The 27,684-nt window shown below is 43.9% G+C and overlaps 1 protein-coding gene across 1 annotated transcript in view; it reads right to left on the bottom strand.

Moving 5' to 3' along the window:
* Positions 1-17,087, bottom strand: part of onecut2 (one cut homeobox 2) — a gene marked incomplete at both ends in the record, with an annotated part of 32,687 nt that extends 15,600 nt beyond the window's left edge. Inside the window, one exon of the mRNA XM_083793186.1 lies at positions 15,641-17,087. Coding sequence (XP_083649312.1) covers positions 15,641-17,087 — 1,447 coding nt within the window. The remainder of the gene's footprint in view (positions 1-15,640) is intronic.
* Between the last annotated feature and the right edge of the window lie 10,597 nt (positions 17,088-27,684).

Raw genomic sequence — 27,684 nt, 5'->3', positions numbered from 1 at the left:
TTGTACATCTGCTATTTTTGAACATTTTGAGAATAGATTCTGTGTGTGAGGAACTACTGATTTAGAAGGTGTTTTTGTAGAATCGGCCTCAGGTCCTGAAGGGTTCAGTGGCTAACATCTAATTATTTCTTTCCTCTCCACTGTGTTACCTCTCTTTTCTCTTTCTCACCTCTCATCTCTCTCTCTCTCTCTCCTCTGTCATTCTCCCCCCCCCCCCCCCCCTCCTCCCGTCAGCGTTCCCTTCCTGGAAGCGGGCAGGATCATGTTCGTTCAGATCAATGTGATGTGGGTCCACACCGTTTATACGTTCTGCACGGTCCCCCCAGTATTAATGCTCGTTTAATCTGCTACAGATTATACCCATTGATCCACGCATGGCGTGCGCTGTACGGCGTCCAACTGTACCTCCTCCCCGCCTACACACGCTGCTGTTTCACACACGTTTAGTTTGACAAAAGAGAGAGAGAGAGAGAGAGAGAGAGAGGGTGTAACAATATAGTAACTGCATCGAAAAATCGAAGTATATTGAAATGTAATCAGCAACATTGACTTTGTATCGTATTGTTTTGCATTGTAAATATTCGGCATCGAATCGTTTTGCAATGCAAATAATCGATTGTATCAATCAATCAAAAGTTCTTGTGCGTTGCATTTAGCAAGAAAGAAGAGGCGTTTAATTACTTTTGCATTCATTATCGCTACACTTGGTCTACATAAATGTGTGTATTCTGTGTTCATGTCAAGGTACGGGTTTGTCCATGTGTTCAAATATAATGTCTATGAATTTGCTATGCTGTGTTTACTTATTATTTATATCCATATTGATACATTTTCTCTTAAAAAACCTGAACTATCCACACAGATTTAATTTCTTTGCTAAATAGTTACTGTATCGATTTTAAATCAGTGAATCGTATCGCCATAAAGAACCAATATCGTCCATGTATGTTATCGTCAGCCATGTATCGTGATACGTATCGTATCGCTGTTAAAATGCATCGTTACAGCCCTGATATGTGAACATCCTTTTTTTTTGCGGCTTACGCCTTTTTATAGATTTTTGAAGGGACAGACAGTAGGCTGACAGGAAACGGGAGAGAGATGGGGGGATGACATGCAGTAAAGGCCGTGTCGGGCTCGGGAGTCGAACCCGCGACACACTGCGACTGGATTACCAGTCCGGTGCCCAGACCGTTACGCCACGGCCTGGGCCGAACATCCTCATCTCTGAGTATCCTGATGATGCATGCCTTGAGTGCAGCAAAGATTAGCTATAACCATTGTATACGAGTCACATTACGCACACACACCGATGTGGACACGCACAAATATTGAAGCACACGCAAGAAGGTGGACACACACACACACACACACACACACACACACACACACACACACACACACACACAAGGCAGCCAGCGAGAAATTAATCTGTGAGATGAAATGCAGGAAGGATGACAAGTGAAATATATGTGCATCGTCATCCCGGTGTGTTTGCAGCAGCTGTGTACTAATGTCTCATCACTGGGCACTAACAGCCATGTGTCATCACTAGCCAAAATGTCTCATCATCACTAGTCACTGTCATCATCGTTACTGGTGCAAGCTGGAAGGTTGAGCAAAACGTTGATATATACTTTTTGTATTCGTAGTAGTAGTGTATTCAAGCAATACTGCTTAGTGCTTATTGCTTTCTAAAGTACTTTTTTTTTATTACAAGACCGTCTATGAATTATTAATGAATGTGATGTGGACATTTGAGAAACGTGTGGACATAATGGACATCGACGTCATAACCCCAAATCTCACATTTAAAATCAAGGATCAAACGCTTTCACCATAATCGTGGGTTAGATGGTGTTCGCCCCAGAATAGGGACACTGGGGTTCATGTGGTTAGGTGCTAAGAACCTGTCTGAAAGGCTCATTTATACTTCATCTAATGGCTGTGTTGGCTGTGTTGGCTGAGAAAAGAACATGTCTTCTTCAGTTGAGAATATGTCATTTTTCTCCTTTTTTTTCCTCCCCCGGCCAACACAGACACTCTCAGACGTATAAATTAAGCTTAACTGAGCCAATCTATGCCACATTCAGCCTCACTGCCAGCCATCCTGCCTGTCTCTATTCATTATGCCGTCTCACTGAGTTATTTCAGCCGGAGCTGTGAGCAGCATGTTAATGATGCTGCATGGGAAACCACTGGAAGGAAGGAAGGAAGGAAGGAAGGAAGGAAGGAAGGAAGGAAGCAAGGAAGCAAGGAACATTACTAGTTACTCTGTAGATTTTGATTATTATTACAATTACAAAACATACATTACCCACTTCAGCCCTTGACCATATGAAAATAGCCTCAAGCTATCGTGAGCTTGTGAGTTTGTTGATCTGCTCATTTGTATACATTTTGTACCTTTGAGAGTATACCAGTATACAGAGTATCTGCGTGTGTTTTGCTCTGCTTTTCTGAATGGCTTCCATCCAGAAGCACAAGGGTCATCATGTAACCTCAGTCAACGGAACAGATCCATGTGTGCACAAACTCTGTTCCAGTAAGACTCAGCAAAAGGAAACCCCAAATTTGGAGTTGGGCCCCTGTAGAACCACTGCTGTACATTCTACAGCACTGCTTCCCAAACACTGGCTCGGGAACCATGTATGGGTCCCTTCCCTATTTGTTTCCTACATCTTGTTTTTAATTATTATTTCAAAACATTTTCAAAAATCACACTTGTGTGAAGGGCGCCTTTTTCTTCCTTTTACATCACCCCATAGACTTGGCTGCTACTTTATCCAGGCTGGCAAATGATTTATGTCATATAGTGCTCTAGTCTAAACAAACATTAAATATCCCATAGACTTGGCTGCCATATGACGTAATCTTCAAAAGCCATGGTATTGGAAAAAAAACATTCCCAAAAAAGTAAAGATTTTCATATTAAAAACAAAATGCAAAGATTATTTTTTTTCATGAAGAAATCAAATAAATTCCATGAATTAGAAAACAAATGTTTAAGAAGTAGTGAATATTGCCGTGAGCTTGTAGAGCTGCTATTTTCACTAGTTTGGGTCCGTCAGTGGTGCTCAAACCTTTTTCATGTCAAGGACCACCCCTTCAGATGCCTGAAGAAGGTCTGTGACCGAAACGTTGCCTAATACAAGTGTTCATATTGCAAGTGCAGGGCGGTGTGCATGTATTTGTGCACTTTATGTGCATTTGTTTTTAATGTCAATGACCCCCCAAATGTATTTGGCTGCAGACGCCCATCCCGAAATAGTTCTGGGTACACCCAGAAGCAAAATGTTCGCTTTAAAAATATATACTCAAATATGTGTGCAAATGTTCACAATTAAGAAGAAATAGCAGCTCTACAAGTTCATGAGCTTGTATCTGCTATTTTTGAATAGCCAAAGAAATCTAAAATTATATTTTTGGTTAGAACATACCGGTAAGTCTTTTTGTGAATTGGTTAAATCTCTGTAGTTAGATTATTATTACTAAAGAGTGTTTGTTCAATGACAGGGGTCTCCCCGTCTCGCCATCTCTTTAATAAACAGAAGATACATTTCCAGGCGTGTTCCCAATTTCAGACAATCAGGAGAGACAACCCATTTATCAGCTGCAATTCAATAGAGTTCCAGTTTACATCTTGTCCGCTCATTTCTTTGTGTCATCGCTTGCAATTTCACGTGTTTATCCTGTATCCTGTTTGAGTTCTGTCTCCTGAAAATGCATTTTGTTTTCCTTTTTATTGAGTGGTGCAGCCACTCCAAGGAACAGCAATGTCTGTCTGTCTGTCTGTCTGTCTGTATGTCTATCCCTATGTCTGTTTTAGAGTACCAACAGGTGACACTGTTGAGTCAATAGTCCGACAACCAATAGTCTGACAACCAATAGTCCAACAGCCAATAGTCCGACAGCCAATAGTCAGACAAGCTGAGACAACCAATAGTCAGACAACCAATAGTCCGACACCCCAAAAGCACCGCTCAGTTCAGATGGGTCTTTTATTTAAGAGGTGGTCCTACTGTCCTACTGTTACTGAACGATCACTCAACTCAACAGCAACAATACAGAGCTGTTGAAAAAAAAGAAAATCACTTACTGCAGCTTTAAGGTAGAATACATATACGGTTTCATGTGCAGTGTATGTTTAGCCTACTTTCATCATCCTGAGTAGTCTAGCGATGTTTACCCAACGTCTCTTGGTGCCAAACACCAAATACATAGTATTTCTATACTTAAATTGTTGCTACTATATATCTCATAGTACCCATTAGGATAGTGGGCACGGCAAGCAGTATTACCATGATAATGGATTTTTGCCATATTGCGGCCATCATTTATGATCAAACATAATTTGTCTTTTTTGTTGCCAATTAAATTTATTATTTGTTTTACAAGTATAAATCTTAAAGAAGGTGTTTCTATTGCTACTGAAAGATGTATCCTGTTGTTCTCCTCCTGTGTTAATTTATCCGGTTGTACCTCTGAGGGTGTGCAAAATGTAACCAAATGGACCCTTATGGGTCCATTTGGTTACATTTTGCACACACCCAGAGTTAAACGAACACTCAGGGACTTTTAAAGTGTGGGTCTCTCTTCGTCGGAGTGATTGTGTGTGCTGGTGGAATAAACTGGGAGCCGGGGGTGTCAGGTTTGATTTGGCCGAGTAATGAAGTGACGACAGGGCCATTTTCTCCAGTGAGCCCCAGCGCTGCACAGAGGACACCTGGCCTTGCAGTCAGCGGACCGCCACCACCACCAGCCAGGGTTAAGGTAATTGGTCTAGGCAGGCAGGCAGGCGAGTGGGCCAGCAGGCAAGGTATACAGATGGTACACTGTGAAGTCACGAGTGCTAATGTTAACTCCGAGAATGTACAGAAAAAGGGATCTAGATTATATCAAATCAAAGAAAAAGGTCTGGAATTTGCGAAAAGGATGCTCTTTATTAATTTGCCGTTGCGGTCGTTAGACCTTCATCAGGACAAACATCCAAAGCACAATAACCACCAAACATTTAATGGCTACATACGCCTACACCCACACAGTGTGCTTACTGTAAATCGTTCTGGATTAAGAGCGTCTGCTAAATGCCTAAATTGTAAATTGTGTGTGGAGGTCCTCTGTCATTACGCCCATTGGCTGACAAAGCAATCCCAAACCACAAAAGAGACACCCTTCACCATCATATTATGACCCACTCCAATTAACATCTTTGCAACCACAAATACCTATTCAGCCTTTTTAGTTCCAGACAGTGTGCAACTGTGCGGGACCTTTTAAAACATATATAATAATTATATTATAGATCCCTTTCTGAACATTTGAACCTTCCTGGTTGTCCTAAGCACCTGTCACTATAACCTTTGAGGTGTGCAGCCTTCTCTTAAAGGTTTGAACTCTGTGAGAAAGTACAAATGTAATCAAACATGGAACCGTAAGGGAGGATTTTTACAGTGTATATTGTATATATCCATAAACTCACGTCCTCTCTGTGAGTGAGTGTGTCACCGGTGTATGTCGAGAACGCCCGATCGATCAACTTAAAACTATGTATCGCAGAGGCCCCGAGGGAGTCATGCATCGAGTGGGAAGTCGGTCGGATCAGCGGCTTTCCACAAAATAATTGATAAATCCGCAAATCCCCATACTGTATTGTACTCTGATGTCATCAATAGGACATAGTTCTGACGTTTGCCTCACATGGAAAACATTCTGCCTAAAAAGTACTTTTACTTTTAGTAGGCTACCGGTAGAGGTTTAGCATACAAACAAACAAACAAACACACAAAGAGGATATTCTGCAATGTATAACATTACACAAGAATTGTACATGTTAGCTTGTTGCTACTAAAATAATAAAACAATAGATTAAATATGGAGATAAAATAAGATTTCTGCCTGAGACAGACTGATATTATATAGCCTATACAGTATGAAACAAACAACATAAGACCATTGGACAAACTATTCTTCATAGACACAAAGTCTATACTGTGGATATACTGCAGTCTTTCTCGTAGCTCGGGTCATTAATAATGCACAGTAATACACAGCAATAATGCACAGTGTACAGTACAGCTCAGTAAACGGGAAATATTTAGGTCTGGACGTCTGAAGTTCAACACGCTTTGGCAGGATAAACAAACTGTGATTCTAGATTGAGTCAAGGTCCACAGCTGTAGGCCGCATACTGTTTTGTCTGCCCTGAATTTCATCAGAAAACGTTCCTAAAAATGCCACCTCAGAGGGGGTATATATGAGTCGGACAATACACTATTGATCTATTTCAGTTTCACCGTGTTTAACACACCCAAACACCCAAATACAGTTTATATGATGAGAGCAGCAGCAGTTTTTGTTGTCTCATGTCACCCACTTTCAGGAGACATATTATACGCTGCCCTGTGCCTGATGTGTGTGTGTGCGCGCACACACACACACACACACACACACAACACACACACACACACACACACACACACACACAAATTGTTTGAACTATATTCTGATGACTAGCACTCTCTATCTATGCCTTGGGTGCAGCGAAGTTTAACCTTTGTATATGAGAACAGACAGAAATGCACAAACACACAGAACCTTGTTGTAACCTTAGTACAACAAGGAAGACAACATAGAACAATAATAATAAGCACAATGCAAACGTTACGTTCGTTCGTTCTTTGTATTTTCTCATTAAGACCTAATGCCGATTCTACAAATGCCTTTCTAAATCAGTAGTTCTCAACGCTTTTCACATCAAGGGCCCCCAAAATGTAGGCCATGGACCCCCGTCCAGGGGACCCCCAGAAGAGAAGATTTGCGTTTTAAAGTAGCTATAAGTAATAATATATCAATGTTTTTATGAATTATATATTTTTTGTTTTTCAAAGATGAGGAACAATGCATGAATTTGATTGTCCACTTCCTGATTGGTTGTTTGATTTGCCAGAAAAGGTTTGGACTAATGACAAAGGAAGGGGGGGGGGGGGGTTAATTCTGGCTGGGTCATTACCATCCATCCATCCATCTTCAACCGCTTATCCGTAGTCGGGTCGCGGGGGCAACAGCTCCACCAGAGTGCTCCAGACTTCCCTCTCCAGAGCAACATTAGTGACTCATTAGTGATAGATCCTCCTCCTGGGGATCCCGAGACGTTCCAAGGTCAGTGAGTCGATGTGTTTCCTCCAACTGCACGTTGGTCTGCCCGGGGTCTCCTCCCAGTGGGACGTGCGTCGAGGACCTCCCTAGGGAGACGCCCGAGAGGCATCCTAACCAGATGCCCGAACCACCTGAGCTTTCCAGGCGAAGGAGCAGCGGTTTTACTCCGAGTCTCTCTCATGTGACTGAACTTCTCACCCTATCTCTAAGGGAGATGCCAGCCACTCGTCGAAGAAAACTAATTTCAGCCGCTTGTATTCACGACCTTATTCTTTCGGTCATGACCCACACTTCATGACCATAGGTGAGAGTAGGAACGAAGATTGCTCGGTAGACAGAGAGCTTTGCCTTCTGGCTCAACTCTCTTTTCGTCACAACAGTGCGGTACAGCGACTGCAATACCAGTCCCTGCCGCTCTGATTCTCCGGCTGATCTCCTTCTCTGTCCTCCCCTCACTCGTGAACAAGACCCCGAGATACTTGAACTCCTTCACCTGGGGTAATGCCTCATTCCCTACCCGGACTGCACAATCCACCGGTTTCCTGCTGAGAACCATGTCCTCAGATTTGGAGACACTGATCCTCATCCATTGTTGATATTTTATTACTTATAGCTACTGGGTTAAAGAAGTATACGGAAGGATGGAAAGTACAGGTGAATTGACTGGCAGAAATTATGCAATCTATTGTTTCCTAAGTTGTCCCAGTCTATTCCGTTTTATAAAATCTTGTTCTATTGGGACCCCCAGAGTGCTCTCAAGACGCTAGCTGGAGCCCTCATTCAATGCCACTGCTTGCACCTCTTGGTTCTCCAACATCTCGACGTCACTGCAAACTAAGCTTCAGACCTCCCAAAACAAACTGATACAACTACTTCTGGGCCTTGAGCCCATGACCCAGCTAATTCCAACACACATCTATTCAGGAGACCACAAGGGGAGGTCAAAGTAACTTAATTCCCATCAAAAGGAGGTGTCATCCAGGACGACTGACACATTTTTCCCCTTTCTCCTTTGTACATAATAGTTTATTGTTGATGACATGTGTTATTGTGTTAATTCTTTATGCTATATTGATGAATACATAGGATCACAGGAGAGTCATGTTTTACTGTACCACGTGCTGTTTACATTTCGGACAGTATTCATTCAATCAATCAATTACGCACTGATTCGTGACTCGTGTGTCATTTTGCTTTCAATACATTCTTATATTTCTACATGAACACAGTAGGCTGCATCATCGACGTCAACACACAGGCTCTGCATTGTAACACACACACACACACACACACACACACACACACACACACACACACACACACACACTGTACCATGGTCATCAACAGAAGCAAGTGGATGGCTGACTGGTTGCTCGCCCCCACCTCTCTTGCCTTCCTGTCTCCATCCCTCCCTATTTCTCGTCTCCCCGTCTCCCTCGATCGCTCCTTGTGCTGTCTCCATCCCTCCCCTTCTCCCTCGATCCTGTTTCCATCTCTCCCTGTCTACTCCCCGTCTATTCCCCCTATGTCTCTCTCTCTCTCTCTCTCTCTCTCTCTCTCTCCCCATTAAATTCAAAGAGGCTGCATTGGCATGAGAAAGCATACGTGTACATTACCAAAGCAAAGGCACAACAAAACAGCCAAGACAAAAACAACGTATGCACAATAAGGCCAATAAGGAAACGAGTAAAACAACAGTGTTACACTATAGGAAATCTAGCTTACAAAAGAAAACCATAAGAATTGTGCATTTTCTGTCAGAAAATACCCTCTCTTTCTTTCTCTCTCTCTCTCTCTCTCTCTCTCTGTTGATTTTGCCTGGTTAACCCAGGGCAAGGTGAAGAAGCCGCGAGCAGCCACTGTGAGGGGAGAGACAGAGGCGGGTCATGCAGAGATTCCTATCAATAATTCATCAGCACGCTGCAGCTTTGGCTCTTGTGTTCTATTCCCCCCGGCCTGCCCCGATCACATAATACCTCCCCCCCCCCCCCCCCCCCCCCCCCACACACACACACACACACACACACACACACCGCCAACACCCCCACCCCCAACCCAAAGCCCTGGGAGAGAGGGGTGGATGGGGAGAGAGAGAAAGAGAGAGAGAGAGAGAGAGAGAGAGAGGGGGAGAGGGAGAGGGAGAGGGAGAGGGAGAGGGAGAGGGAGAGAGAGAGCATATAAGTAGACAGCAATAAATGAGAGTAAAGAGAGAGACAGAGAGAGAAAGAGACTGAATGCCTGAAAGAACAGTAGCCTATAGGCTAGATCACTGTTTCTCAACGTCTGGTCTGGGGCCCACCAGGGGTCCTAATGGCCAGGTCTGTAACTCAGCGTATTTAGTTTTTACTAGTATTTATCTTTGGGACTCCAAGCTACACTATGCAATTCTCAGTGTTCATTTAACTCTGAGAGTTACAGACCCGTAAAGGGTCCATTTGGACCCCCTGGTGGAACCCCTGATCTGACGCTGAGAACCAAGTGGTATAGGCTATATATAGATCAGTGGTTTTCAACCATTTTCATATCAAGGCCCATTATTTATTCTGCAATTGAGCCACGGATCACCATTTGATGAGATTTAGCCTCTCAGACGCAAAACGTAAAATATTTAGTTCTACGTTGTTTGACACACAAACATGCTGTATTGAACGTTCAGTACGACATCAATACATGCATGACGTACATTCTCTAATTATGTAGACTTCTTGTAAATTAAGTAATGCAGGTGTTTAACAAACATTTAACCAAATGGACACTTATACGGGTCCTTTTGGTTTCCTTTTTTATGTTCTCAAGAGTTAAAGATGTATGAGGCTTCATTTGGTTACCAACTCTCCATCATTTAGCTGCATGGGGACCACCTGGAACCCCCTCAAGGACCACTGGTTGAAAGCCACTGGGCTGCCTGGATGTAAACGTCCTTCACGGCCACCATATGAGGCTGAGAATGGTGACTTGGCAAAACGGCTACAATATAAACCAGTGGTTTTCAACCAGTGGTCCGGGGACCACCAGTGGTCCTTGAGGGGGTTCCAGGTGGTCCCCAGCTAAATGATGGAGAATTGATAACCAAATAGACCCTTATAGAGTTAAATTATTGTTAAAGTTTCCAGAAGGGTTGAAACCCACTGATATAAACCTATAGGCTAGGTAGAGAGTAAATCGGATAGAAGGACCCCCCCCACACACACACACACACACACACACACAACCCCCTTTCTCTCTCTCGCTCTTTCTCCTATTGCAGAGATGAAACACACATAATTGTATTTGTACGGCGGAATGTTATTACGGCTGTAGAGAAAGCTCAGGTGGGGGGTAGTGCAGAACACACACACACACACACACACACACACACACACACACACACACACACACACACACACACACACACACACACACACACACACCATATAGCTATAGGTTTAGAAATGGCAGATGATACGCTTCATTCATATAATAAAAAAAGAAACGGTGTAAAATAATGTTCTGCTGCGCATCTGAACATATAGTCAACAAAGCAGGAATTCACCTCTAATCTCGACCTCTAAAAAAACCTCTTGTATGCTGAAGGAAGCGTTCGTGGGCGAGAGGGGTTTGTGTCAATAGAGTTATCAGGGATAGGAGGACTAATTTCGTATCCAAATTTTGACATGACGTTGCACCTCGGGATCAGACACGTCTTTCTGCAACACAATCTTAACAATAAAGGTAATACTGTGTCCTAGTCTTGCTGACATACACAGTGAAGTAAACATCCTCCGTGTTAATTTATCGATTTGTAAATTAACACTTCAATCAGGCTACTTTCTGATTGCCAGAAAGCTGCTCTCCCTCCTGAGCTACTGCCGTCCTAATGTGAGTGTGTGAGTGTGAGACAGGTCCACGTAATCAAGCAAATGAGTATTGGAAACATCTGTGTATAAAGCTGTAGACTGCTTGGGGAGTGCTGGTAACGATTTTATAGTGTTGTATACTTTGTGATCATTGTAACTGATCATGGTGCATGTTATGGCGACTACATATATTATTATAATAACTACTATTTACATCACAGCTATTGCCAGGACACTGACCATTCCTCAGTTCTCGCTATTTATTTGCTTTGTATGTGTACCCTGTCTGTGACGCAGAGGAGGGCTGTGGACAGTTCAGAAACCTACCTACCACTGTCATAATTTATGGGAAATCCAAGCTATATAAACTGCAGACTTTCAATTCCTGGAACTTAGGTTAGCATGCTATAATGGAAGCCATTGCTCTTGTGTTAAAAAGTAAAATAAATACGGACGTTGACTAACGATGATGTCACTGGGTTTCTGAGACAGACCGAGTAGACACAAATTGTACCATTTTAGCATGAGCATGTGAAGATAGGTTGACAATGGGAGGAAGTCGTCCTTTAAAATATCCTCCTTGGTCATTTCAATCTTGCTATGTTTCTACTTTCTACATATAGCTGCATAAGGATGATAAACATCGAAGAACATTATACATTTTCCTCCTGTGTCTAAACTAAATTTCTACATCGGTTCTGCAGTCTAAACTAACTTTCTAAATCGGTTCTGCAGCGGTAACCATTCTAAATCACAGACATAGGCCTGCCCTACACAGTAAACATCCCCAGAGTTAATTTATCAATTTTTAACTGTGTTAATTTTAACACATGTGCACAGATAGTGATACTGTAGCGGTGTAGCCTATAGCAAAATTGCTTGCTCCTATCAACTTATCCTTATATCAATCTTGTTTTTAAACTTAATCTAACAACACAACCTATAAGTTACCTCAGACAGGAGAAAGAAGCTTGCACACAGCACCTTCAAGCAACTTGCCTGCTATAGGATCAACGGTCAAACTGTTCTTTTCATTTTGTTCCCCTTGTTGTATATGTTTTTTAATCATAATTGTTGGCGCTACAATGTCTGAGGAGCCAGAATGAAACAATGTTCGTATATGTAAGAAACTATGAAACCAGCAATATGGATTGCTACTGTATACTATTGTATTATACATTTACGTTCTTATACTATACCATTCTTACACTATACCATTACTTACTATATTAAATAAATACAATAATACACAATTATATTTATTATCTCCCTTCTCCCTTTCTGTCTCTTCTCTGCCTCCCCCCCACCCACCCCTGACACGGTCAAGGCAGATGGCCGTTCACCCTACGTATATAGAGTCTGCCTGATGTTTCTTCCAGTTTTTCGTTGTCTGTCACAAAAACTGCTTGCTCGGGTGGGACAATGACGGTTCTCTGCCTTTACATGTAAAGTGTCTTGAGACAACTTGTTGTGATTTGACACTTAAATATGAATAAATGTTTAATTGAATTGAACACTCGAACCTTGATCCTGTATTGGTTGATCTAATTCTAGGGTCCCCCCCAAGGGTCCTGGGGGGGGCGGTACACTCAGCTAACTGAGGAACAATTTAACCACTTTAACCCAATTTCATACTCAGCTGTAAAAAGTCTAAGTTCATAACCGGAAATAACTCCCTCCCAGCTATTTACTATTATCTTTCTTTCTTATTACTAATCGTATATAGGATATTTTTGCATATTACGATCTATTATTGTTTGCCATTAAATGTCTTGATGAATTGAATACACAGGACCATAATGGAAAGCACTGGGGGCTTTTCTGAGTTATCCTTTTACCATTATTTTGTATGAATCTGTGCGACCGAGTCTTTTTTTGCAAACCGTTAAGTTAATCAATCAAACAAAGCTCTTGAAAACTATATGCAATCTATAAGCTTAGAACAAGTCACTATTTAAAAGAATATATTAAATTGAAATGTATATTTAGAAATCAGAAAAGCTTGTAGAGCAAGGAAGACATTTTCTAAGCAGTTTTTAATTTTGGAAAAAATCTTCTCTTCTGGGGGTCCTTCACATGAAAATGTTTGAGAACTGGTCTGGATCAAAACACAGGATCTGGCCTATTGATTCTAGGCCTACATTAACACTATCAAAAAGATATCCAACCAACAGAAACGAACGCATAGCTGTCTGACCAAAGCAAACATGCTGAGAAGAAGGATTTAAACACATACACACACGCAAACCCCTTGGTGTTAAATATCACATGTGTAACTCAGAGTGTCCAAATGTAACCAAATGCAGTTACATTTCGTAGTTAAATTAACAGTAGTTTGTAGTCAGGCCCTGACATTATACAACACACAAGGCAGCATGGGGCACACACGCACGCACGTGCACATGCGCACACACACGCACACGTTGCCACCCATCCCCCTTCCATATCTTATTAAGAAGTCTAATTTGCCATTAAGCTACAGTATATGTTCAAATGTCACTGATCACAAACAGAATAATGGATTTATTGTTCTCCATATAAGACAAGTGCTTGAACTGACAGTGGGCCTAACAATGTCACCCAAGAACAATAATCATTGCCAATTAACTTCAGTCAGTCCGCTTATATATATATAATAATAGAACATCTATAGGCCTAATTTGATCCCAAGTGACGTCATCATAATTAATAATTGTTTGCCAGACTTAATTAGGCTATTCCAGGAGGAGTAGTCTATAGCCTAAATGTCTTGCATTCATAATTTCATATCACATCTTTCATCTTCCTAGTATATGTTTATCATTTTACATTTCAGTTCCTCTTAATTATATCCTCCTTGGTATACAGCGGCATTGCTTGCCAAAACAAAGACATATACTGTACAACTGCACCAACTAGCCTATAGGCCTACAATAAGCTATAACACATTGCTCAAAGCATCTGCAGTGTAATTTTTGATGTTTGCTTGGCTATTCAAAAATAGCAGATATACAAGCTCACAGAGTGTCACTTTGTGACGCGCTGCGAGCTTGTACATCTGCTCTTTTGGGACATTTTTTTAAAAACATCTTGAACGTGTGAGATTTAGAATTGTAGAATCGGCCTCAAGTCTTTAATATAGGTTATCACTGCAGGACATGTTTTTTTTTCTTTTCCCCCTGTCCTTTCCCTTGTGTGAAGGAACAATAGGAAGGTTGAGGGGGGACAGTCAGATACTCAGGTCCTCGCTAGAGGGGGCAACAGCCCCACTGTTTGACCGCAGAGAAAACCCATTTATCCCGTTTTCAACGCGTCTCTCAGTCCCCTCTGATTGCTTTAGGCTTATCCCAATCAACGACACCTTAAACTCTGCACCCACCCCATTTCCTCCCTCCCTCCCTCCCCCTCTCTCTCTCTCTCTCTCTCTCTCTCTCACTCACACGCACGCACACACACACACACACACACACTGACACACACACACACACACACACACACACACACACACACACACACACACACACACACACACACACACACACTGCTCACCCCCCCCACACGCACACACACACACACACACACACACACACACACACACACACACACACACACACACACACACACACACACACACACACACACACACACACACACACACACAGTTTTCACAACAGTATAAAGGCCCTGTGTATGCCACTCAGAATGTGCCATTTAATTTGGGTGATTAAATCAACGTTGATTAGGCCTATCAACCTATAAGCTACTTTACACCTAAACAACTAAAATGGACTTTAATTATCACAGATTTTACCAACCTGTCAATATGACCAATATAGTGGTATAATGATAATAGGATAGGCCTAATAAGAATGAGAATAAGAATAAGAATAGGCTAATAATAATTATTATAATGATTATGATAATAATACTTTTAATCAAGTCGATTTCCTAAATCATTTCTTTCACTGCTTTAGGCTAATAATCCTATAAGTATATGTGGTTTAAATGTAAACGAAATAGCGCTATTCCCTCATTATGTAGGCTATGGTTGTTAGGCCTACTACACAACGGAATTGAGTGACAGAGCGGCGAAGGGAAATCCCATGACCTTGTCATTTCATATCGATCGCTTTGTTATTGATCAATAATGGCGATCATAATACTGTAATTCCAAACAGACCTACATTTGATTCGGTTATATGCCTACATTTAGAGTGGGCTATACGCGGACACGTGCTGATTTGTGTTGTGATTCTTTACTATTTTGTATTTTATAGATCCCAATTTTGATTCCATGTTTTTCGATAAAAACTAATGCTAAACTATATTCCGTCACAAATAGCAACAATTTAGCAAATAAAATTAACAAACAGCAATACAATTTATATCAACCACTGTCACATAATTTGAGGCTTAATTATTTCAGGACGCCTCGTCATTCTGATATTAATTATCTCTTAAAACATGCCTACACGTATCCATCACATCCATAACTCAAATGTATAACCAAATGGACCGGTGTCCATTTAATTAGCCTACATTTAGGCCCACAGTTAAATTGACACATATGTTCTCGGCAACAAGCCTGAACCAAAACACAAGCTTTGTCACTTTGTGTGAAGCAAGCAAGCCGTCCCATGTCCCATGTGCATGCGTCGCCTCCTCACCTGCTAGCCTCAACGCGGACATCCTCTGGAACTCGGGCTCCTGCAGCCACTTCCACATCCTCCTGAAGGTCTCCCGGCCTGATTTGAGTTTACTCCACGGCTTGGGGTTCCGCAGCAGGTCCGAGAGGGTCCCCTGGGAGCGACACAGCACCCTCTGGGCGAATATGGCCTGCGGGATGCTGTATCTCTTCAGCTCCGCGGTGATGCGCTGCGCCACCTCCTTGGTGTTGATTTCCTCCAGCTGTCCGGAGCCGTTGTTGCTGTTCCCCCCCGGCTGCGAGGAGGAGGAGGGCGGTCTGTCGCGGGTGGAAGAAGCCAACACGGGCCCGTGGGATGGAGATTGCAGGTGTGGATGATGGTGGTGCGGGTGGTGGTGGTTGGGGGCCGCCGCCGGGTGGTGGATCCCGTTCAGGTGCGGCATCATGCCGGCCGCGGGGCCGCCGAGGCCTCGGTGCTGATGGTGGGGGTCCCCACCTCTGGCCAGCATGCTGGCGGTGACGTGGTGCGCGTCGAAGTTGGCCGCCGCCGCCGCCGCCGCGGCATGCAGCATCTTGTCGTGCGTCGAGCCGCCGTGCGTCGCGGCCGTCGCGCCGTAGCCGTGGAGCCCCTGCGGCGCGCTGTGGATGGAGCCCAGACAGTTGCCCCCCAGCCCGCCCACGGGGCTGCTGCTGGCCAGCGGGGACAGACTCTGCCCCATGCCGCCGGACATGTGCTCCTTGTGGGAAGAATACACGGGGCCGTACAGGTTGTTCATGGTCGGCAGCCCGCGCGTCTCCACGTCCCGCATGAGGGTGAAGCTCCCGCTCACGTTCCCGGCGGAGAGCCGCTGGTGGTGCGCGTGATGGTGGTGGTGGTGCGGGTGGTGCGGGTGGCCGTGGTGGAACTTGTCCGACACCGTGGAGATCGGCGGCAGCGGCTGCAGCGGTGTCAGGGTGGTGTACGTCCCGCCCATGCCCATGGTGCCCATGCCCGGCGGCGGGGATGTGTCGCTGCCGCACGGCATGGCGTGGTGCAGCGGCAGGGAGGACAGCTCCGCGGCGGCGCGGTGGTGGTGGTGTGCATGGTGATGGTAGTCCCCGCCGGTCGTCCCCGCCGCGGCGTCCCCCAGAATCGTGGCCATGCTGGACATGGCCATGGCTGAGCGGGCGGCCAGGTCTTGGTGTAGCCGCAGGGTGGTGGAGGCCCCCCCCGAGCCGCCGCCGCCACGGCCCCCCGAGTCCGCACCGCTAGCGTCCATGATGCGGACCTGATGAGCGGCCACAGCCCCCACCAGGTGGGGGCTGTGGCCGCTCATCAGCTCCGCATCGTGGAGCGTCTGCACGGAGCCCACGGTCACGCCGCCGCCGCCGTGCAGGCTGTCCATTGTCATCTCCGTGTTCATGGTGGCGTAACAAGCGTCCAGGTCCTTGGCCAGGCATCGATAAGCGTTAGTGTAGGCAGTCTTCATTCATCAAGTCATAATAGTCCATCCAGGGATATCGGAATATCTCTTTCGCTTCTCCTTTATTTATCTTTTCTTCTTCTTCTTTCTCCCCCCACCGCCACCGCCGCCACCACCATCAACCACCACCACCACCCTCCCCACCTTTCTCTCTCCGCTTTCCTCCGCCGCTCCTGATGCGCGCTCCTCCGGACGGGTCCACTACTACTCCTCGTATTAAAATCCCCCGGTTCTTCTTCTTCTTCTTCTTCTCCCTCTTCTTCCTTCGTATTCCCTCCGTTTCTTTTAGTCGCCCTCCTCCTCCTCCTCCGTCTCCTCCTCCTCCTCCTCCACCTCTCGAGGTCGCCTGTTGTTTTGTTCCCTTCTCCCCCCAGTGAAAATGTGTTCTTTTTATCTCGATCATACGGGCCTGTGCTGTGGTGGCTTCTTCTTCTCCATGGCTGTCCCTCTCTCTCTCTCTCCTCCTCCGGCGGATTACTGACTGTGTGTGAAGCAGACTGGGGAGCTGTCCAGAGTCTCAGCCTCAACAGCCAATAGAGGGAGTCTGCATCCCATGTCTCGGAGGGACACGCTGTGATTGGTGAGTTGGGCGTCATGGCAATTGGCAACCTTTTTTTGTTACAAATCATCAGCATTTAATCTGTAATACATACATAGGCTAATTTATAGGCGAGGTGTTCTTAATTTAATTAACATTTTTGTGTCAAGGACCCCTACCATTACACCTGAAAATATTTTGTAGACGTAGCGGGACCCCACAAGATTTGTTAAAAACTTGAAGAAAATAATAATCAAAACATGTTCTTTTTTTCTTCTTCTTCAAGATTTCGTAGAAACTAGCAGCCGCATAGGGCTAAAGTGGTTAAACTGAAGTTTGTGCTATTTTAAAGATGGAGTGCCACAATTTTTGTATTTTTCCAGTTTTTCATGTGTCTATGAGGTAACAGTATACTTCATTAGACACCCTGTAGTCGTTTTTATGTGCAATGGTGTATAGAGCGTCGCAGTCCTTCCCCCTTTGACGAGTGGCCCAGGAAATGAAATCCAATGCATTCTGCCCATAGGCTTTTCTTAAAGTATTTATTTAAAGACGGTTACGCCGCGGACAAAGCCAACTCGGATCGTGACAAATCATGTTGATGAATTTAGCTACATAGAAATGTCTATTTGTATGTCTCTAAATGTTTGTATGTCTTTAAATGTTTTGATGAATTGAACAATGTGGACCCTGTTGTAAACAAGTGTAATGCTTAATTGGGTCGTCCACTCACAGTTGACAGTCTTTGTATTGAGTTTGTGCTTAAAATGTACTGTAAATTCTACAAACTGTTAATAAATATTTCAATCAATCAAAAAAACACATACATTTATAGGAGGTAACCTCTTCAAATATATTTTTCTGCAAGATGACATAACGTTTGTCAAATAATATTACATTCAATAATATTAATTACGTGCATTTTTCAACATGATGAATAGCCTATAGTGCTCCTGTCATATTTTGCTGTTTAATAGTGTCAAAAGTCAGCAGCAACCAACTATCCGATCACAGTGCTTGACAACCCTCCCGGTCATGGGATGTAGAAGACTCCCCATGCGTAGACTCCACTGATCCCATTGTGATTGGCATCCTAATTGTCAAATCACTTCCTTTTTCTGGGCGTTGCGTGTGGCCCAATTGTCCAATCACTGCCTGGGTGGACCTACAGGCCATCAGTATTTAGTATAGGGTTGAATTTCATCACTTCAGTCTTGCAGCAGCATGGAGAGCCAAAACATGCTGACTGTAACTCTTTCAATATATTTCTGTCTCCCCCTGAGAATGACCACCTTGTGATCTTGCTGTGAAGGTATGATTAAAAAGAAGTGTGTGTGTGTGTGTGTGTGTGTGTGTGTGTGTGTGTGTGTGTGTGTGTGTGTGTGTGTGTGTGTGTGTGTGTGTGTGTGTGTGTGTGTGTGTGTGTGTGTGTGTGTGTGTGTGTGTGTGTGTGTGTGTGTGTGTGTGCGTGCGTGCGTGCGTGCGTGCGTGCGTGTGTGTGTGCATGCACACGTGTGTGTTTGCGTTGGGTGAGCGAACGTGTGGCTGTGCGCACTTATTACATGTATTATTTTGAATTAAAGTAATGTTATGTAGGCTGTGTACATTATTCTGTATCTAACAAGTAATCTGTTATACTTTTGTGTTACTTTCACAAAATGCTCTCAAATGCAACTTAAAAATCACACCCGTGTGAAGTGAGGGGCGCTAATATATTAAAGTCTACCTCATGTTGCTGATGATTAGGTGATGTAATGGTGATGTAAAACAAATGGTGACAAAACAAACATTAAATTCTCTTTATTGTTAATTGCATTTAAAGTTTGTGTTAGGGACAAGATGACGTAAATTTCCCCTTCATTGTCAATGGCGTTTTTAAAACAAACATTGAACTAAAAACAAACATTAAATTCTCTTTATTGTTAATTGCATTTAAAGTTTGTGTTAGGGACAAGATGACGTAAATTTCCCCTTCATTGTCAATGGCGTTTTTAAAACAAACATTGAACTAAAAACAAACATTAAACCTGTATAAAGGAGGGGCTCAAAAATACCACTACCAGGCATAATATTCAATGGAAGAGGAATAGTGATGAATGACATCAGCAGGCTGAAGGCCGGGGCCAGAAATGGTCTGTTTGTATGTACAGGTATGTATGTGTGTATGTACAGGTATGTATGTGTGTATGTACAGGTATGTATGTGTCTATGTACAGGTAAGTACAGTATGTGTGTCCTGAGCTAATCTCACTCCGACCAGCACCAATTTCAGCACAAAAACACTCACTGCCAGTAGGCTGAGGAAGTGATTATTATTGATATATTCAAATCAGCCTCAAGGTGGCACTGCATCATCCCATTTTACAGGTCATATACTCAAAATATAGTTTTCCCTGGAATCCCTGGCCTGGCAAAGCTATGCGCTCCACAGTGTGCCCCTTCTATCGTATGTTCTTGTCATTTCTACACTTTTGAGGAACTGAAACAAAAATAATTTGGCTCATGTGTAGGCTACTGTAGAATACGAGATGTATGCTACACATTTGGGTAAGTGGAAATAGGACACAGGTAAGCTTGCGTGTGCGTGCGTGCGTGTGCGTGTGCATGCGTGCATGCGCACACATGTGGCTGTGCACACTTATTTCATATTTCCTATTCATTTTAATTAAAGTAATGGTACCACAGCACCTTAAAGGCCCTTAAAGGACCACTTCAGCACTTTTCAAACTATCTTCATATAATAGGTCCTCACTAATAATCATGATAAAATGGCACGATTATTAGTGAGGGCCTATTATATGAAGATAGGTTGAAAAGTGCTGAAGTGGTCCTTTAAAGGCTCCAGACTTCAAATCAAACTGGTCAGGCTACTACTTGGCCTCACTCCCCGAACCCACCTCACCCCTGCCCACTTTGACAGGCTGGAATGGCTTAGGGTTGACGACAGTACAGCATCTTGCAATGGGTCTGGTCCACAAGATTCCCATGTACCTGTCCAAATACTTCCTTAATGTCAATGAAGTCCACACCCACAACACCAGAGGGAGTTCAACTATGCATGTGCAACCCAGATTCGGCAAAAACAAGGGACTAAATTATTTTCGCGCCTATGCCACCAAAATGTCATTACCAACACATTTAGTGCCGGAAGTGCCTTCAAAATAGAAGCTCTGGGTGCCAGAGTTGTCTGATCGCTTTTACTCTGAAAGCCATGAACCGGAAACACTTTCCTAAAAAAAGGTTGACTTTACAAAGAGACCTCACATCCCCGATCATCTTAATTAATTTTTTTACGCTCCAAAAAGCGTTCATATTTTGCGGGAGAGACGGATGAGGAGCAGAAATGAAGCGCCAGCATATCGATCCATTCATCACCACGGAGAGCGCCTTGGATTAGGAGACACGAGTCATTCAATGACAAGCTAATAGTTACACATAGCGTTAGCCTACGGAAAGCCAAAAGCCAAAAGCCAAAAAATAAAATAGGAAAAATTCTGAATATTCTTATCTCGCCCCGCGTCTCTAGGACGTCGCTAGGACGTTCTCACACGTCGATGGTACTAATATGTCGGGATCCTTATGACGGTCTCATACGTCATATGAACTGAAACGGTTAAGACATGCAAATTCCTTGACTCCTTCAAAACCGCTCTCAAAGGACACCTACAGATGGCTGCAATTCGAAACTGGCCCCGTAATACTGAATCCCCCACCCACCCCTTTTTCCCCTCACTGTATGTTTTTTTCCCCTTTTTACCTCCTCTATGATGAGCATTATGCTTTATGGTATTTCTTTTGAGTTGTGCTTGAAATGTACTGTAATTCTACAAACTGTTAATCAATCAATCAATCAATCAATGGTATGTGTGGTTAAGGGAACACCCAGGGCGGGGGATTCAGTTGGACCCATGTTAATCTAGCATCAAAATCTGTTTAACCCCTTTAACTCTAGTCTATATTGTGGGGTCTCGTGAGCGACACCCCGCAATGGTAAGTGCGTTGCCAGGGCAACCAGACACGCTGTCAGACAGAAGACGCCTCGGGCCGTTAGGAACGCCCTCGGCCGCCTAATAGGGGATGCATACGTCCCGAATCTCCTCCTCCGCCGGATCGGGCTGATGGACTGACCGCACCCAAATCAGCTAGCGGCCACACCCGTCATATAAAAGGAGGAATCAGTCTGCGTCTGACAGCGGCTGGTTCACACACACGCTCACGGAGGCACGCACACCGTCGGGGGGTAAGAAGACACACACACTTCCACCGAACACACACACTCATGTGTATGGCTCTGCATGTCTTAACTGTCACTCTCCTCTCGTCACAGGTTTTTAGGATCAGTCCAGGGTTATGTCCGAGGGACAGAATCCACGGGACTGTATCAAGGAAATATAGGAACAGGAGTTCCGGTTCTCACGTATCGGGCTGCGGGAGGAAGGCAGCCCCGCCAGCGACGGCGACGTGAGAACTACAGATAATAAGGTCGGGAAGAAGCCTATAATTCTTTCTATAACATTGAGTCCTGTCTGGCATACAGGACAGGAATCCCAGTTCCACGTATCGGGCTCCGGGAGGAAGGCAGCCCCGCCAGCGACGGCGACGTGAGAACTACAAACAATAAGGTCGGAAAGAAACATATTCATTCTTGATATAATTCTGAGACATTGCATTGAGGCCTGTCTGGCAAACAGGCGCTCATTATATACGCCGGATCGGCTGAACGGCTTGTGCTCTCTCGGAGCTGAACCCCCGCTATGGGAGAAGACCCACTACAGTTAAAGATAAATACTGATGACGTCACGAAGCAAGGCATCGCCGTCACCTCTTATCATTTATTAGTAACCATAGCCCTCCAGTGCGGAGAAGAGCTATAAGAGACTGTATAATCTGAGTTGAAGTTAACTTTCTCTTCTCATCCTTCTCCAGGCTGTGGAAGACGCCTGTGAATCAAATAATACTGTATGGAATATAATTTGCCCAGAGACCTATGTGGGGTTTCTCCTGTCTGTCCATTGTATGAAATACTGCTATGATTTATTGGATTTAAAATAAACCAGCCGTTTGAAAGTGCTGCAATCCCCTGTTCCGCCCGCTCCTTGAACACAGAGACTTCACAATATACATTCATTTTCACAATACTATTTGAAAATAGCCGATCTACAAGCTAACAATGCGACTTGAAATATGCCCCAAGCTCCAATCCTTTTGGGTTCTCACATCATGTGGTCAGACTAAACAGGCCTACTGTAGGCCAAAGGCATTGTAAATGTATTAGGCCTAGTGTGTGTTGCTTGCCAAAAATAACAGATCTACAAGACGACAATGTGTTATTTTTACTTTTGGCAAGTGACACCGTCATACACCCGGGGTAATTTAGGCCTTATGGTTCTGCAAAAAGAAACAGAATGACCTCCACATTTTGCTTTTACTTAAGGACATGAGGTTACATTTGCCATGATGTGGGCAACTACTACATCTCCCACAACAATATACTATCTAAAATCAACCTGAATCCCTCCCTGGTCAAGGATGGCATCCACAAGAGTCCTGGGATGCTGTGTTGGCTTGCGAGGTGTGTGTGTGTGTGTGTGTGTGTGTGTGTGTGTGTGTGTGTGTGTGTGTGTGTGTGTGTGTGTGTGTGTGTGTGTGTGTGTGTGTGTGTGTGTGTGTGTGTGTGTGTGTGTGTGTGTGTGTGTGTGTGTGTGTGTGTGTGTGTGTGTGCGACTATGTGTGTGTGGTGTTGCGCAGATGTTGCTTTGTTTAAAGACATTGTAATTAAGGACAGAGGGGACAGAAGTCTAAGAAGCGTGACCTATTTTCTTCCTTTTGATCAGCTGTCCAAGACACGACCAGGGGGTCTACTACAGGCACGGATCTCTCTCTCTCTCTCTCTCTCTCTCTCTCTCTTAGCCACAGTTTCAGCTGCTATATATGCGGAGAGGAGAGGAGAGGAGAGGAGAGGAGAGGAGAGGAGAGGAGAGGAGAGGAGAGGAGAGGAGAGGAGAGGAGAGGAGAGGAGAGGAGAGGAGAGGAGAGGAGAGGAGAGGAGAGGAGAGGAGAGGAAATTGGAGAGACGGGGCGCTCCCTTTGTGTCGTATACCTGATGCTTCCTCCATCCATGCCCTAGCCTGCGCACACACACACACACACACACACACACACACACACACACACACACACACACACACACACACACACACACACACACACACGCATATGTGCTTACAACAAACTCATGCACATGAGCATGTCACTACACACAGACTTAAGATTTGAGCGGACTTAATTTAATTGACTACATTTTTTAAGAAAAATCCTCTCACTCACACATATGCCAGTAGTCTCTCGAGACAGACTGTTGACTGTCGTCAAATAAGCATTGTGGTCCAAAAATAAACAAACAATATTGTCAGGGAGGTGGCTCTGTATCGTTTAAGATAGTCAGTCATTCGGAAATCTCATATGGGAAAATGAATGGGGGTTTTATGTGTAGAACCACAAAATGGCCTATAGAGGACAGAGGCGGTGGTGTAATGGGGGTCAGGTCAAGGGAGTTGAAACCCAGAAGCCATTCTTATCGGCACCCCACACCAAGTTCAATCATCTCCAATAACAAGCATCACTTTCTCTGGCCAGGACATTCCACTTTCATCTGTCGTCACAAACCTGGGTGTTAAAATGGACGCCAAAAAGCTATTCCACGCCTTTGTCTCCTCCAGGTTGGACTACTGCAACGCTCTTCTCATTAGGATCTCTAGCAAGAGCCTTCAAAGGCTCCAATACATCCAGAACAGCGCTGCTAGGGCTCACTCCACTGGCTCCCTGTATCATTTCGCACTGAATATAAGATCTCCCTGCTAACCCACCAGTGCATCCACGGCAAAGCTCCCTCCTACCTCAAGGAACTTGTCACCCTCCAACCCTCCACTCGCTCCCTCCGCTCCTCAAACACAAACCGCCTCAAACCCGTCAAGACCAACCTGTGCACCATGGGCCTTCTGCTCGGCCGCCCCGAACTGTGGAACGCCCTCCTCGCCCACCTGAGAGCACCACAGTCGGTTGACTCATGCATTTAATAGAGGACTTTCCTTTTTAACAAAGCGTTTTAGCATGCCCTTTTGTTTTAAATTGATGTGTTCCCTTTTCTTAGATGGTTTTAATGGTGTAATGCTTCTTATATATATATATATATTTTTCTTTTGCATTTGCTCACTGTAGCACGTTGAGATTCTAACAAATGTAAAGTGCGTTATAAATAAAATCCATTATTATTATTATTATTAAACCCAATGATAGCTTCAGAGGGATTAGGACACTATACATTAGGCTCACTATACAGGTAAACAAATCAATGGACATACGCACGTATACGCACAATTCAAATTACCTTCATTGGCATGAGAAAACATACTACTAAGCGACACACACTACTAATGCCAAAGACGCGCCACATTTATTTTATATTACGGTAAATTACATTTTGGTTCAGCTTTCAATGATCATTCTGTAGGATTTGAGGCACATGCAGTCCCTGCTGTAACCTGAATGAAACTTGATTTCACCATTGCGGTTCCCCTGTGCAACCACACAACCCAAAATTGAGAATATTTCGCAGCAAATGCATTAACCTCGCATCCAGACTTTCCACCTCAGAGGAAAGCCTGGTCTGAGTTCCTAAATCCCCTGTGATCCATGCAGTCTAGGCGTGGTTTAGACCAGAAGATATAAGAACAAACAACCTCGGCATCACTTTGTTTGGGTCCCCCCATCCCACAGAGTTATGGACCCCCTGTTTCTTTTTAGTCTCACCAGTTGCTATACGAGTTGGAATAGAATATACCAAACAAACTATTCCAAGAAGTACTTGAAGAAACTTGCATTCATATACGCCACATCAAGGCTTTTATTAGATAGGCCCTAAAATTATGACGCAGAGAATTATTTTGGGTAATTCTGGTTCCGGTTTGGGGGTTCCTACCTGATAAACGTAAACGTAAATTATCATCCGCTCCGACCGGTTCATGAACCTGAAATGGTATGCCTCCCAGGCTACAAATGCATATTCTATTCAATTATATTACCATTCATGCTCATTTAATGTTCTTTATTTGCCATTTTATTATACAGTATTTTGACTGACAGACTCTAACATAATATTTGAACTTGTGAACAACTCATTACAAAAAAATAATAACTTTGAGAACTTGGCAGATAAACATCTTTCCCATCATTTTTCTCCTGTCAGTTAATGTGTGCGTGCGTGCGATTTGTGTTTTTAACTTATTTTGGGCTTGTTTTCTTAGACCTGCTGCCTGTGGTTGCTTGTTTCTATTGCAAAATCTGGCAACCATGGACTGGCACACTGAGCGGCATGAGGGCTCCAATTCAATGGGAAGCAGTGGGCAGTGTAATGTGTGAGTTGTTGAATGGAGGCCTCGACACTCACTCCGTGTTCGATTGGGACGTTTCCCCTCCCATTCTCAGTTCTCACTCCATTTTTGTCCTCTCTCCAGGGCCATCTGCTTTGTAAGTGCAACGAGTATTGATTTGCGAGCGTTTGCTCGCGACCACATGCTAATCCATGGCGTGGCTCAGTGGTTCCCAAAGTGGGGCCCGGGGACCCCCCAGGGGTACTTTGAGGAGGGGGGGGGGGGGGGGGTAGTTAATCTAGGAGGGGGGGGGGGGGGGTTAGTTAATCTAGCATCAAAATAAATGTATTATAAATATTTTAGATGAGGGTCCGCGGCAATATACATAATCAAGTTGCCATGACAATGTTTAATAACCACTGGTGTGGGACAAAGCAACCTCCCACACACTGCCTTGCATCTGCCTGCCCCCTCCCTCCTAGAGAGAGAGAGAGAGAGAGAGAGATTCGTAAAGTGTCTTTGCACAGTGAGCTATTTACTCATCTCAAGGCAAATGGATTCAATAAAGCTCTTTTGAATTGAATCGTGCGTGCGTGCGTGCGTGCGTGCGTGCGTGCGTGCGTGCGTGTGTGTGTGTGCTTGAGGGGTGGTGAGGCCTAAAGTCTATGCTAATTAGCTGGGCTGGGCCTCGGGCCTGATCACTTAGGGCCCAGTTAGGGCAGAGCCTTAATTTTCAGGCCCGTTGAGAACTCTAGTCCACAGTAAACTGTGAAAAGTGTGAATGGAGTTTCTAGGTGAAAGTGATTTTTTGACATGCCAAAACCTACCATTGACCCCCATTCTGAATTTCTGAAATTTAAAAGCACTATATTTCTAAAACTATGAAACATTTCAAAGATTCCTTTTCAGGCAAACATGTCCACCGTAAGATGAGCCTAAATAGGTTTGAATGGGGTTTCTATGTATAGGACTAGTAGCATGCCAAAGTTTGTAATATGGCCATTGAGAATGCAATGGGTGTTAAAGTTAAATAACTCGAAAATTACAAAACATTTCAAAGTAAAAAGTTGCTTCATGTGTGTCCACAGTAAGCTGAATTATAAAAAAGTGTGAATGGAGTTTCTAGGAGAAGGGGATTTTTTGACGTGCCATAGGGCTGCCATTGAGCCCCATTATAAAATGATCAAAGACCGATTTCAGAAGAAGAAAACAAACAAAAATGCAATGTGACTTGTCTGGAACCAGTGGCTCAGTGTGTTAGAACTCTCCCACATACTTAAACCTACCAACCCCATTCTAGCCTACTTAGGTTCATCTTACGGTGGACATGTTTGCCTGAAAAGGAATCTTTGAAATGTTTCATAGTTTTAGAAATATAGTGCTTTCAAATTTGAGACATTTATAAATATAAGTGCTATAGTATGCCGTACGGTATGGGCTATAGCCCATGTTCAAAAATTATGAAAAACTTTTTTTTTTTTTTTTTTTCAAAGTTTCAAAAAACGATGGGCTATAACCCATGTTTTTTTTGTTTTTTCATTTTTTTTTAAATCCTCAAAAATGATGAAAAACGCCGTGCTATAGTATGCCGTACGATGTGGGCTATAGCCCATGGTCCAAAATTCAAAAAACGAGGATAAAAATATTAATTCAAAAATTCAAAAAACGATGGGCTATAACCCATCGTTTTTTTCAT

This window comes from Protomyctophum parallelum (assembly GCF_964188405.1).
Source record: "Protomyctophum parallelum genome assembly, chromosome: 21".
Lineage (NCBI taxonomy): Eukaryota > Metazoa > Chordata > Actinopteri > Myctophiformes > Myctophidae > Protomyctophum > Protomyctophum parallelum.
Note: the sequence above shows the minus strand (reverse complement) of the source record. Positions and strands in the feature narration are given on the sequence as shown.